The 15,003-nt window shown below is 38.1% G+C and overlaps 1 protein-coding gene across 3 annotated transcripts in view; it reads right to left on the reverse strand.

Annotated features, from left to right (window-relative positions):
* Nucleotides 1-2,409: 2,409 nt before the first annotated feature.
* The window catches only part of Atad1 (ATPase family, AAA domain containing 1), a 45,071-nt gene continuing 32,477 nt past the window's right edge, over nucleotides 2,410-15,003 (reverse strand). For all 3 annotated transcript variants that reach the window (XM_005352149.3, XM_005352150.3, XM_013348084.2), the window contains 4 exons: nucleotides 14,017-14,106; nucleotides 9,433-9,483; nucleotides 6,632-6,765; nucleotides 2,410-4,149 (listed from right to left, as the gene is read on the reverse strand). In XM_005352149.3, the coding sequence (XP_005352206.1) occupies nucleotides 4,029-4,149; nucleotides 6,632-6,765; nucleotides 9,433-9,483; nucleotides 14,017-14,106 (396 nt within the window). In that variant the 3' untranslated portion in view covers nucleotides 2,410-4,028. The remainder of the gene's footprint in view (nucleotides 4,150-6,631; nucleotides 6,766-9,432; nucleotides 9,484-14,016; nucleotides 14,107-15,003) is intronic.

Raw genomic sequence — 15,003 nt, forward strand, 5'->3', positions numbered from 1 at the left:
TGTGTTCTTGGTACATCCCACACAAAGCACCAACGTTCAATGCAACTTTGTTCAAAGCACAAAAACTAAAAAGTCTCGAAGCAGGTATTTTTTATTTGCATGTGTGCCATGTGGATGCAGGTGCTTGCAGAAGTAAGGAGAGGGCCTTGGATTCTCTGAAGCGGCAGTTAACAGGCGATTGTGAAGGAAGGAACTGGGTGCTGGGTATCAACTTGGATCCTCGGGAAGAGCAGCAAGCACACTCTTAACTGCAGAGCCATCTTTTCAGTCTCCTCAGAAAGGTTAAGAACTAAATATTAGACACTCACAAAAAACACTCTGCCATCGGGATTTTAGTAATGATATTCTTACTGGCCGTTAGTATCAACACTGCAACACCAGGTTTACTAAGACATCTTCAATTCACACTGTGAAATTGTTTCCTTTTGATCTGATTTCATTTGCATACAGTGACTCTTCTCCACATTAGCTACATTTTAGTCAGTTCAGTTAGATCATTTCATATGGTTCAAGTCCTTTTGCATATGATTGCAAAAGTATGCTGACTTGTGTAAAAACATTTTTTAAAAGATTCTTCTTTATTAAAGTGTGTTGTGGGGGCAGGGGGTAGATAAGTAGGAAGGTACATGTGAGTGTAGGTGCCTAGAGAGGTCAGAGGCATTGGACAACCATGAAAACGGAATTATAGGCTACTCTGAGTAGCTCAATATGGGTGCTGGGACCAAAACGCAGGTGCTTTGCAAGAACAAACAGCGCATGCTCATAATTACTATATCATTTCTCCAGGCCTTTGAACAGGATTTTTCCAGTACGCAGAGAATTCTATAGCTTTCAGGTACCAAGATAATGTTAGAGTTTTATTCGTGTAGGCTGTATCCTCAGGTTTTTTTAAAAATCTTTTAATATTCTGACTTTTAAGAGAAGCTAAAAAACTTCCAACTGTACATTACCCAATTTATTTCATCCAGAAGAAAGCTATAAAAAACTGTCCACAAATAACCCAATTACAGTAGGAAACAAATCCTACCAATGAGATGCTATCATTTTTACACAAGGAACTGAGCCTCAAGACACTGTCATCTTGTATCAAACCCCCAAATTACAGATGCTAAATAATACTAGTTTATTATGGTCCATGCAGAATGTTTAATTATGCCAATCCAGCTCTTAATGAGTTCTAGACCGACCTGCAGGTGGCGAGTGGGATTTGACAGGAAAAAAAGTCAAAGCTGACACTACATTGACTCCAGCGCTGAGATTATCATCTTAATTTTAAAAGGTACCGAAACAGTAGCAGACACAAAAGCCTACTGTAAGTCATCCAGTGGCGAGATTTCAGAGAAACATCACACAGGTAAGCCTTTTCATTTTAGCCCCTTGAGTGCAGTCAATTTTGGGGGTGTACAGTCCATTAGTGGGAAGTGTGGCTCTAAATCCAGGATGTACAACCCAAAGCAAAGGGTTTTGTTTGCTTTGTTTTGTTTTGGCTGTGTAGCTCTGGCTGTTCTGGAACTTGCTCTGTAGACCAGGCTGGTCTTAAAAGCACAGAGATCTACCTGTCTCTGCCTCCCAAGTACTGGGATTAAAGGAGTGTGTTACCATGTTCGGTTTCAAAGCAAATGCTTTAAAACTTAATATCCAGCTACATATGTGAAATGTCTGTCTAAAGCAGAATGGAAATCACAAATAGTAAAAGTTACTTAAATCATATGAAAATAGTTTCACTTACTAGGCCCTCTGAATGTGGGTGACTGTTGTGTGGCTTGGTCTTTTTATGGGGCCCCTGGCAGTGGAGCCAGAATTTATCCCTGGCGCATGAACTGGCCTTTTGGAGCCCATTCCCTATGGTAGGATACCAATGCTTAGCCTTGATACGGGGGAGGGGGGGCGCTTGGTCCGCCTCAACTTGATGTGCCAGGCTTCACAGACTCCCACGGAGGCTTTACCCTCTTTGAGGATTGGATGGGAGGGTGAGCGAGTAGTGGGAGGGAGAACTGGGGTAGGTATGTAAAACAGATAAAAAAAATTTAAAAATAGATAAATTAAAAAAAAAAATAGTTTCACTTACTTTATGGCTCAATGTCCCTACATGAGTCATAGCTGCTGGGATTATTGTATTTTTCTTCATCAGTGATTAGAACCATAACAAATTCAGTACTATAATTGGATAATCTAAATTTAATAGAAGACGAAAAGACATGAAGAAGCATACACAACACTCATGTTTGAACATGACACTACATTAAAATTAAATTACTAAAACTATATTAAAACAGAATAATTCAGTATTAAAATGTCTCCTGTAAAAGCCTGAGATCTCAACTGCAAGATAAAACTGTCCAAACAAATTTTATAAACAACAAAAAAGCCACGATTTCAAGCAAGTGAAAAATATCAAGGACTAAGTGAAAAAAAGAATCAAAAGGAAGGGCCTTTTATTGTAAATTATAAAAACACACGCTTCTTGGTGTTCTAAGTGGAAAAAAGAATCAAAAGGAAGGGCTTTTGTTGTAAATTATAAACACACAAAAGGAAGGGCTTTTGTTGTAAATTATAAACACACACGTTTCTTGGTGTCTTGCATTAGCATTCGTCTCACAGCATCTTCACAATCTTGCATGGCTTGCTTTTTGTTAGCATAAGCATTCTCCTGAAATCTACAACCACCAAAACACAAATGGAGGAAGAAAGTGTTCAAAAGGGTTTGTGAAACACATTACCAGAGAAATTTATCCAATAAACCCATGAATATTTAGTTTCCAAAGAAATAAAACAAGTAATAAAAACAAAAGAATTTTTGCCATAATTTAATATTTCTGATGATTCAGAGGCACCAAAGATTGTGCTGTGGCATGATCTTCTGTTCTGTTGTATGCTGAGGTGCCTGCAACAGAATTCTGGTTACTGACGTCTGAAAACAGAAGAGTTTTATATGTGGTTCACATAGCATCAAGTGACTACAGACACAACACAGGAATTCTGATGTACATATTTGTACAATTTATACTACGCCAAGAAAATTTTTAAATTTAAGTTATAAAATGAGTAGTTTTTAGCACATTTAGTAATGACTATTTATATAAACTATCATTTTGTTCGGGTGACCAAATGAAATTTGAACATAATTAAAAAACATACAACTTTTAAACAACATTTAAGGAACATAGTCACAGAACTGTCACACTGAAAGCCATGTACATGTATTAAAGAGCACTGAGGTTTCTCAAACGTACTGTTCTGAAAGGTTTTCAATCCATTTTAATGTAAATCAGCATGAAACTTACAAAAGACTACCTGGTGTTGTTACAGCAGAATGAGGTGAAATCCATGCTGACCGGTCTGCCTACCAATCAACAACTCATTGCTGATCACTGACAAAACCATGTTTGTTAGTTGATTCTCCTGACAACCATTATAATTGAGACACATGTACATATTCAAATGTGGTTGATTCAACCAACTGCAGAGGACATATCCAACTTAAAAGTGGCCAAAACAAGTGACAACTAGGCATGACTGAATCACTGTACCTGTCAGGATACAGATCCTGCCTTAAATCCAAGTTTTGCTACACACTATCTGGTGCACTTTTGGACTCCGTAGTTGGGTTTAAAAAAAGCTTCTGTATTCAAACCTATCTACAGAATATCAAAGAAAAATGTAGATATATACATTTTGATATCCACTCATACATACACACTCACATTCATACTCACACGTCTAGAAACCAGCACCTAACCACTTTCCACTTCTCACTAATAACTCAACAAATCATTTATTACTTTAAGACCAGCTTAGACTCTATAAGGCTATAACAGCATATGGCTAAAAAGGTCAAACAAGCACCCACACTCAGGCTGGACTGAACTTCCTCTTCATGATTTCTGACAAGCAGTAATACCATTTACATGACAGACCATAATAACTTAGGATCTGAGTATAAAACCACAAGAGGATCTCCCTCACTGCTGTAAGGATGAGAGCGCATCCCACACGAGATCACTGAACCATACAAATGATCTTTACTTCTAATCTAAACAAACATGAGTCAAAACATTCTGAAACGCTGCATCCTTTGATTTCTTCATCTTTTCAATTGCCCGATGCAGGTCCTGCTGTTGCACAGGCCGGATTTCATCTTCATCATGACTGAAATGTAAATAAAACCATTAAATTGCCAAATCATTTCAGAGTACACTTACCTAAAACATATTACCAAGATTAAAAAGATGCAAGGAGCTAAAAATAAATTTGTTTTTTGATTATATAAGAATATATATATAATGAGGACTACTGAGAACTCAAGAACAATGGCAATGGGTTTTTGATCCTACTGCACATACTGGCTTTGGGGGAGCCTAGGCAGTTTGGATGCTCAACTTACTAAACCTGGATGGAGGTGGGCGGTCCTTGGACTTCCCACAGGTCAGGGAACCCTGATTGCTCTTCAAGCTGATGAGGGAGAGGGACTTGATCGGGGGAGGGGGAGGGAAATGGGAGGCGGTGGCGGGGAGAAGGCAGAAATCCTTAATAAATAAATAAAATTAAAAAAAAAAAAGTATATATAGCTTCTTTCCCATTCAAGATCCCAAAGAGAATTACAACACATTAGAGCCATTCTTCTAGAAATTATCTATATACAAGAGTAAATGTGTATGTGAAAGTCACAAAACATGGTTTAACATTTTTATTTTATGTGTATGAGTGTTTGCCTGCATGTACGTGTTCTACATGTATGTGTCTGGTACCCTTGAAGGTGAGAAGAGGGCACCAGATTCCCTGGAACTGGAGTTCAGTTAGTGAGCCACCATGTCAGTGCTAGGAACCCAGCCGAAGTCCTTTCTCAAGAGCAGCCAGTGCTCTTACTGGGTCATCTCTCTAGTCTCCTTAAAAGACACTTTTATTAAATTAAAAAAAAAAAAAGCACTGAATAGCAAAGCAAAATTGCTGTGTAAAATCAATCACTTCATACCAAGAATGTAAGAGCAGCATATTTTCATTAAAAAATGGCAGCTTTTCAAACAGAAGCATAATTCCAGCCAGAAATCGTTACTCTTGTGAACAGAGAACCAAAACAGCATTCCTAGGCATATGTTCACATACATGAAGCCTTCTACAAGACAGAACAACTCAACACTCTTAGTAAAGAACAAGCAATCCAACTCCCCTTTACTTTAATCCTGGCAAACAGAAACAAACAAAAAAACCTGGTCTATTCTGCTACTTAGGGGAAAATGTTTCAGGGAAAACAGGATGATTCGAGTCTAATGACCAGATTTCACACTGACATTTTCAGGGCTTTCCAGCGTTCTGCCTTTCATTACTAATGTCATTAACTTAAGCAAAGTTTACTTTTCCTTTTAATTTTTTTTTCTGTCAGAAGAAAGACCTTTGGAAGGTATTTTTTGTGTGTGTGTGTGATGATGTTAGAACTTTCCCAACTTGCTGAAACAGCTGGAATTACATGGCAGCACATGGATGAAATGCATCTTCTTGGGCAGGAAACAGCAGTACGGTGGGTGAAAGCAGGGACTTGAGACAGAAGCAAGCATGAGCTTTTAGAGAAGCTTACTGTGGCACCACACTAATTAGATGCAGAACAGTACAGGCAAGTCAGGGTCACTTGGTAGGAAAACTTCAGAGAAAGCAAGTGCCACTCCTTTCACATGGCTTCAAAGGTAACTGCTTTACTGAGAAATTCTTTATCAGAGAGTCAACATTTTGAAAAGATACAGTATAGTACTGCTTCAGGGGAGGCCTTTGGGGACCCTTTCTCAAAGGAGTTGACCGAGGGCTACATTAGTTTGCTGAAGTAAGGGTGATAAAAATGATTTCTCAAACTCACCACACTCTAAATAGGTTTCAAGTAAAATCTGCTGACATGAGAAATGGTATGTTAGTAACTGCATTATTGTTAAGATGAAGCCCAGTCCACAGCACCCCACACTCTTTATGTGTGAAGTTCCTAGACGCTAACACTCATTTCTATACATAACTGAATTTTACAACACAGAAACCATCTATAGAGTCTAGAGAACCCTGTTTCCCTAACAAAGAGGGCAAGCCTGGGTTTCTGTGACTCCTTCTACGGTTTATCAAATAAGCATTATCAGCATTTTTGTCCCTTAATTCTAGAACATCATCCCCACGCAATTTCTCCATTTACAGAACTCCTCTTTAGAAAAATGGCAATAGTGGTTGGGAAACGGCTCAAGAGGTAATGAATGGCCTGCCATGAAAGCACGAGGACCTCAGTTTGATCTCAGATTAAAAAAGACAGAGGGTGCCTGTAATCCCAGAACTGGGGAGGTGGTGACAGAAGGACCCCCAAGTTTTCTGACCAGCCAGTCTAGCAGATTAGAGACCTCTGGGTTCAGTAAGACCCCGGCCATCTCAAAAACTAAAGTGGAGAGCAATTGTAATACACCTAACACCAACCTGCACACACACACACATGAACATGTGCACATATACATACACAAACACATACCAAGCAATGGCAATAAAGAAAGGAGGGAATGAGTTGCTAATTCCAGTATCTTTTTCTATAAGTAGGCTGGAATAAAGCAAAACAACAATCACCTAATCAAAAAGGTTTCACAAATACAAGAAATCAAGTCTAAATAGTTACCTTTCTTCTGATGCAGAATTGACATATTCCCTGACACAGAGGAGAGCAGCATCTCGACACATTTCTTTTAGGTCACTTCCTGAAAATCCATCAGTTTCCTGAGCAACTTCCAGAAGATCTACATGCCTATCCACCTTAAATAAACGTGAGACATGCTTATAATATATAAAATTAAGCAAAATACTTCCAAATATCCGAAAATTAATGTTATGTAACAGCCAGAAGAAACAGAAAAGTATTACCAGTTCCATTAAAAACTTAGAAATTAAAGTTTCTCATTTTCAAAAAGAAATTTATTTTCATATTTGTCATTACCACTGAAACATGCATAAGTGTCTTAACTGGAAGTATCTTTACACTTAAAATCCCTTTGAAGTGTAATGCTTTAATATTCTGCTACCTCAACACTAATTTAATTTAGTACTTGGTTTTGTCCTTCCATCTAAGCTTTCACCAAAGCCAATTAACAGGTTTGGGGGAATTTAAAACCTATTAATGTGCAGACAAAGAAGAGAAAATGAACAAGGAAATTATTTGTGATTATCAACTGCGATGTGCGGTCTTATTTCCATAAGCGCCTTATGGGTATCATTTTCATTTAATCCTGCAAGTAAGCTGAGGAATTTTCATATTCTGTTAATAGTATGGAGGCTGGGCAAGGGTAGACAGGTTATAGAAGCAGGGTCTGAACAGACAGATGTCCAACCCTATTTTCTCCCCATATACACGTGTCATCGTGATTTTCTTCACTCCTGTGAAATGCCACCTTTATTAGTTCCTCAATTTCTAATTGTGGAAGGTTTTGTTTTAAGAACAATAATTCTAAGCAAGGGCAAAGACAAAGGAAGCTGGGCGCAGGGGCACATCCTGTTCCTCCATCACCTCAGCAAGCAGGAGGGGAATTGAAGGCTAGCCTAGGCTACCTATGAGGTACTGGGCCAGCCAGCAGCCAAGGCTACAAAAAGTGAGCTCCTGGCTCAAACAAACAAATTTCAAAAGGAGACATTAGGATACTACTCATTTCATTGAAAAAGCTTGGGTGTGCTCTTCCCCCTTTTTAAAAATAGAATAATCTGGTAAGTACTGGCTTAAACTGTTCTATGAAGGTCTGAAAGAATTCTGTGGTGAATCTATCTGGTCCTGGGTGTTTTACGTTGGTAGATTTAAATTTTTTAATATTTATTTAATTTTACATATATGAATTGTGGAGGCACACAATGAGAGCTTGTTCCACCTTGACTACAGGGAAGAGAGTTTAAGCTTTACCCTTTCAAAGTTGTTGACAATAGTGTCTACACACCCTGACTTAACCTGTGTGGTTACTTTAAGATGACCCATATTCACTGAGTTGCCCTCCTGGTTCTATCCTGTCTCTTACTTCTTTCACATCTCTGTTCCTCCTACCTAACACTTCTAATGCACCTGCCCTGGAACATGTGACAGAAGTCACCCAACATGTGGCTTATGACAATGAATATTTTAACTGTATGTGCACTGTGTGTCTGCCTGGTGACCATGGAGTCTGGTAAGAAGAGGGCATCAGATCCCTGGGAACTGTAGTTAGGCTGACTGTGAGCCATCAAGTGAAACCTGGGTCAAGAGCAACAAATACTCTAAACCACTGAACCATCTCTCAGCCCCTACTCAGGAGACTTTTAATTACTGCTTCAAATGCATTGCTTGTTATAGAGCTGTTTAAAATCAATTAATGCATTTTGATTTAAATTTAGTAAATTATTTAAAAATAATTTTAAACTAAATTTAAATTTCAGCTGTTTCTATTAGATTTTCTAGTTTGCTAAATATTTTTAAAACTATGCCATCATGATTTCCTCAATTTCATCAGTATCTGTTATAATGTCTCCCATCTCATCTTTAATTTTATTATTTCAGGTCTTTTCTTCCTGTTAATATGATTTGCTAATCTTTTGTTTATTTGTTTTTATTGTTAATCTCTGTTCCAATTTTAGTTATTTATTTCTCTTGGTCTACTGCTATCGGTATTTTTTTTCTTGTTGAAAAGGCATCATCAGGTTATATGAGATCTAATTTTTTTAAAAAAAGAGAGAAAAACAAACAAACAAACAAACAAAAAAACCCAAAAACAAAAACTCAAAAGACATTAACAGAGGGAAAATTCCTCAACAAGACTTAGGAAACTGGGAAAAGTTTACAACTCATATAGACAAAAGACAAATCTAACACATAGCCCTCCAATGTGTTTGAAAAAACTCCATTTTAAAAAATGGGCAAATTACATACTTTAAAGAAAAGAAAATCAAATTCTTAAAAATGTACATCAGTACACTTTATTTATGTCTCACTGAATAACCCTGGCTAGTCTTGAAAGCACAATCCTCCTCCTTCAGCATCCTTAATGCTAAGACTTTAAGTGTACACACCATACCCAGTGTCTTTTCTAATCTAGCTTCAGTCTAAAAACACAGCAGTAAACCGGGCAGTGGCAGTGCACACCTTTAATCCCAGTTCTTGGTAGGTAGAAGGAGGATCTCAATGAGTTTGAGGACAGGAATAAAAATACAGAAATAAAGTAAAAAGAAGAAACAAAATGGAAAACTTCTTTAAAACATAATCTCAAATGTGAAAATATCACAGTATTTTAATCTGTAAACACACTGCTCTTTAAAATACTACTTCAAATGTACCGTAATTACCAAGTTACATTAATAGAGCAGAATTTATCAGTAATTCAGGGTACCTTTCACATTTCTTTCTAAAATGACTTTATAAACAAAATCATCATATTTTAGAATGAGAATAAATCATAATTCTCTACTTACATTTTCGTTTTTCAGGATGAGTCTCAAGATTGCTTCTCTTTGTTTTAGAGCCTAAAACCAAGAAATTTTCCAATTAGCATTCAAAGAATTTACTGGTCAACTAATCTTTGTTTTTCCCATATAAATTATTAGATAATAACTGATAGGCAATGATAAGCTGACAGAGGTTAAAGCAAGGTATCCTATGACACTCTACAGGATCCATCTGTAGTTAGTCCAATGAATTCTGTTTCTTATTCATGTCTGGGAAATAATGTGCCCTCTGTATTTATTGAGTAAAAAAAGGAATATCCTTTATTAAATTTATGAAAGTTCATCACAAAACATCTTTTAGTCAATTCTTAATTAAGGCTTTTCCTTGTTTCACACAAAGTAACTGTCTCACAGCATTTCATCCACGTGTCCTTTTCTAGGAATTGGAGGACAAGAAAATACTGTCTTGGTTCCTCCATTCCAATAAAAACTTCTGGGCTGCTAGGATGGCTCAGAGGTTGAGAGCACTGGCTGCTCTTCCAGAGGTCCTGAGTTCAATTCCCAGCAAACACATGGTGGCTCACAAACATCTGAAAATGAGATCTGGTGCCCTCTTCTGGTCCACAGGGATACATGCAGGCAGAATGTTGTATACATAATAAATAAATAAAATTTTTTAAAAAAATTAGAAAAGAAAAAAAAGTTAGAAAAAAAAACCTCTGTGCTCATTAATATTAGTGAATTTTTAAGTAAATGTTAATGATTTCTTTCAGTGACACAGCATATTTTTACATCGGAGACCAGAAACTACACTTGTTTTATAGAATTACATAAAGCTGGCTGTGGGGGAGCATGCCTCTAACACAAGTACTCAGAAGGGGGGGGGTAGGCGGGTCAGCCCGGGCTACATGAGATCCTATCTAAACAACAACACATGAAATAAGGAATAATGTAAATGAATAACAGTAAATGAGGAAAGGAATACCTAACATTTAAATTTGTCATAGCTGAGTTCATCCCTACTAACATTAAGAAAAAATTTTGAACTGATTATAAAGTCACTTGGCAAACAAAATGAAACTGTTGTTACCATAACTTATGTGTCAAACTGAAAGGTTAGTTTGGTATGTTACATTATCACCAACAACTACTTTTTAGTTAATAAGTACTTTTCTTGGAGAGGAATTTCAAGGTAAACTTAATAATATTCTTTGACACTGTAGCTAACAGAAGAATTACCCTCTCCAGTGTATGAACTGAAAATGACAAAATTCTAGTTTGTACAGTAACAGTATACAAATCTCTAACAAATGTGATGAAGCCTGCTACAAGTCACTTTGATAATGCACACTGTATTACACTGACAGCTCCAATAACCGTTACTTTGATAATGCACACTGTATCACACTGACAGCTCCAATAACCGTTACTTTCTGTGCTGTATCCTATTTTTATACAACAGGTGTAGTGTGAATTCTAACTGGTCTTAATAATAGAAACCCTGAGTCAGATATAGGGGTAAATGCTGAATGATCAGAGAAGCAGAACAGCCAGCCACTAGTTCTTACCTCTACTGAATCCACACCAAATGGGCAATCCTGTCTCTAGGAATCCTCAGACTGACTGTTCCAAGCTCCTATCTCTTCCTGCCTTCTCTCTCTCCACCCAGCCATAAGCACTCCTGTCTCCACCTCCCTAGTGCTTGGTTGGGATCAAAGGTGTGAGTTCTGTTTCTCTTTCAGATTTATTCAAGTAGTCCAGGATGGCCTTGAGCTCATATAGATCCACCTTCCTCTAGGATTAAAGATGTGAGCCACCACTGTCTGACTTTTATGGCTAATTAGTGTGACTAGCTCCATACTCTGATCTTCAGGCAAGCTTTGTTACAGAACAAACAAACTATCACCACAAACAGGCCCATCAAGACCCTTTGCTATATTTAGAATTACACTTCAATTTTTAATTTTTTTAACTTAAGAGAAAACTCATTCATTTGGGAGAAGTAGAAGTGGAGGCCAGACAACAACTTTCTATAACCTGTTTCCTACTTCTGTTGAGTGGGTTCCCAAAACTGGGTCTTCAGGCTTGGGTACAAATGCCTTTACCCACTGAACCATCCTGCCAGTCTTACAACTGATTCTGATACAGATCAATAGTCTTGGCATTAAGAATCATATAAACAAATGTCCTTTAAATTAGTCTAATACCTTGCTTTTGTGAAAACTAAAGAATGCATATGTAAAGCAGACAGTCAATCTAAGCAGCTGCAGACTACCCCAGCTCATATCCGTGGACTTCTTCAGTGCTCTAAGAGAAGGGCAAACCCACCCACTAATCTGCTTCCATACCTTCTTATCTTTGCTCACTGACAGGAAGGCCTTGCTTGTCTCATTTACCTTTAAAATCCCTACATTCTTAAGGCCCATCAGATGAGTGTAAATCCCACTAGCTCCATAGAACAGTTAGTTTTCACTGTTATTTCAGACTCAGCTCTGCATACATAGCTTTAAACACATTTTACATTATTTACTTATGAGTCTGCTGCTCCTGAAACACAAAAGTCTCTGAGGACAAGAGTTTCTTTCCAGTCACTAGAGCCCAGCAAGTGTCTGACATACATTAACGCTCAATAAGTATTACTTATAGTAAATACAAGTATTAGTTTTCTATATCCTTAGAAAGGACCTCATTGATTTATCAGGGAATTGACTGTATATATCCTCAGAAGAACCAGACACATGGCTATAGCATATGGCTTACCAGAGAAGTTTTACAGAGCCTTCAACCTTTAGGAGCCCATTCTCACCACATCAACTAATCTGATAATTGTCAAATGTAAGTGGGACAAATGATCTAGCCAGAGATCATAATGGAATTTGGCAAAAAAAAAAAAAAAAAAAAAAAAAGTCGAAGATTATAAAGGAGTTAGAATATTTTCATTACAAAATCTGAAAGGAATAACTACCTAAATTCCCTAAGTGCCTATAAAATAATATGCTGCTCATATGGAACACATCTTCCACCATGAGAACCTAGTGTTTTCAGTATAAAAGCTGACTAAATTCACCATATGATTTTCTACAGAAACCATAGGGTGTTAAGAAGTTATGACAACCTATTTGAGGGTACTTCTTTGTTAGGAGCCAATTTTCTCCTAAAATCATTGCAGAAACCATCACCCTAGGGGAGTCTGCAGAGAACCTCACACCCCTAATTATGTTAGGAATCGTTCTATTGACAGAGCCTACCCCACACCCAAATTGGCTGTTAATGGAGAGCTATCTGTTAGCGGAACCCACTTCACATTCCAAACTATCTAGTTCCCTAGGTGTGGCAACTCGTGACTCCTTGGCCTACAGTGACCTGACCGAAGATAACCTCCTGCCTACGCGACCAACACGGACCACGTGACCAACATGAACCACGTGGCAAGAGCTCAGACCCCTGTGCCCACCCCCCAACTCCATACCCTATATAAGTTGTACCCCTTCTCTAATAAACGGAGGCTTCGACAGGAATCCCAGCTTGGCCTCCTTCCTCTTTTCTAGCTCATATCTTACAGATAGCGCCTTTCCGGGACCCTGGAATAACTGACCTGCCAGATGGGTTTACTAACCCTAGACTGGTGACCCGTCGAGGCAATTACACTTCTTTTGTTGTTGTTGTTGTTATGGCTTTTCGAGACAGGGTTTCTCTGTGTAACATTCCTGGCTGTTCTGGAACTAGCTCTGTACACCAGGCTGGCCTCAAACTCAAGAGATCCACCTGCCACTGCCTACAGAGTGCTGGGATTAAAGGTGTGCACGACCGCCATGCGACTTCAAGAGTACTTCTTCACAGAAATGAATACTAGACAAAGAAAGGTGTAGCAGTTCACACCTGCAAACCAGCTCTGGAGAGCGAGGCGACAAGAGGACTGCCATGAGTGGAGGTCAGCAGGGGCTACAGAGTCAGACGACAGTCCCAGAAACCAAACAAAAGTAGTGCAGGTTGAATGCCACCCTCACTTTACCAGTTCACTAGCTATAGCACAGCAGAGTGGTTCTGGAACCACTATCCTCAGAGAGAAGCTCCAACTAATCGTTACTAATAAATCTCAGCTGTTCTTCAGGCTAGGTATTCAGAAAACAACGGTCCTTTAACCTTCTAGCCACAAATTCAATTGTGTTATTCCAAAACTGCAGTTTAGATTTTCCTCTGTATTTTCTAAAGTAAATGACAAAAGTGTGCAGGCAATTTTGAGTTAATTACATTCTTGGGGAAAGAGCAAATGCATTGACCTTATTTAAAGAAAAAGGGTCAGAAAGAGCACAGCCTAGTGGAGTTTTTTATACTTCTCTGTCTCATAAAACCAAAGAAACAAATCCTCTTTAAAAATCACAAATAAAGCCGGGCGATGGTGGCACACGCCTTTAATCCCAGCACTTGGGAGGCAGAGGCTCGCGGATCTCTGTGAGTTCGAGACCAGCCTGGTCTACAGAGCTAGTGCCAGGACAGGCTCCAAAGCCACAGAAAAACCCTGTCTCGAAAAACCAAAAAAAAAAATCACAGATAAAAACATGCTTAAATGGGAACTATTTGCCCTTATAACATCTAAATAAATCCACGTACAGGCTGGTTGATATGAAATCTTGTCGGCATTCTTCTCATTATGGCCGAGTCAAGGTCTTGAGGGCGGTTGGTAGCTCCCATCACTATGACCTAAACATAAAAAGACAAACAAGGCATTAAACACTACCAACAAACCAACAACAAATATTCTCTGAGGTCCTTATCTTTAAGACTTATAAATGGCTTTAAAGCTAGTATTTTAAAGAGTAATCTCACTATAACCCAGCATTACTCAAATGTTTATAGATAAAATTGAAGCTAATCATAAATTTAAGAAAAATATCAAACAACTGCACAACTGGAAAGACTAGTGAACTGACTGGATGCCTAGCAACAAAAATGTCTACTTTTCAGCCTCAAGAACCATTACTGAAGAAGTGCAGTTTTAAAAAACACTTCTATTTCATAAAATATAGCCAATGAGAAGCTATACCAAAGTATTATTAAAATGTTAAAGTGATTTGTGTTTTTACAAAATATGGCTGGTTATTAAATATGAAGACATCTTGGGACTGTGAGTGGAAGGGGTCTTTAAGCCCTTTCACAATGTCATGGAAAACCACTTCCCCACAAGGATGCAGATTCTGATGTCAGTAATATGTATCAGCTGCTTTTCTTGCAGGTTTCCCAACTTCACTCTACCTGTTCTGTGGGTGGTAAACTACATTAAAAATGCTATAGAATGCCAACTTCAAACATCAAGCTGCTAGGCAGTAGCAGAAAGCTTGCCTAGCATATGATCAGTCCCCAGAATGCTGGAAGAGACAAAGGAAGAAAAGAAGAGGGAGACTAAATTTTAGAAACAAAAGGAAAAATGCAGGTGGCTTTCTAACTTCTGTGCATACTTATAAAAGTTGAAGAAATAAAAAAAAAGTCAAATTTAAAAACCAATAGAAAAAAGGCAAAAATGTTCAAATCAATTTTCTTTCCTTCCTTCCTTCCTTCCTTCCTTCCTTCCTTCCTTCCTTCCTTCCTTCCTTCCTTCCT

Source organism: Microtus ochrogaster, chromosome 8, assembly GCF_000317375.1.
Source record: "Microtus ochrogaster isolate Prairie Vole_2 chromosome 8, MicOch1.0, whole genome shotgun sequence".
Classification (NCBI taxonomy): Eukaryota; Metazoa; Chordata; class Mammalia; order Rodentia; family Cricetidae; genus Microtus; species Microtus ochrogaster.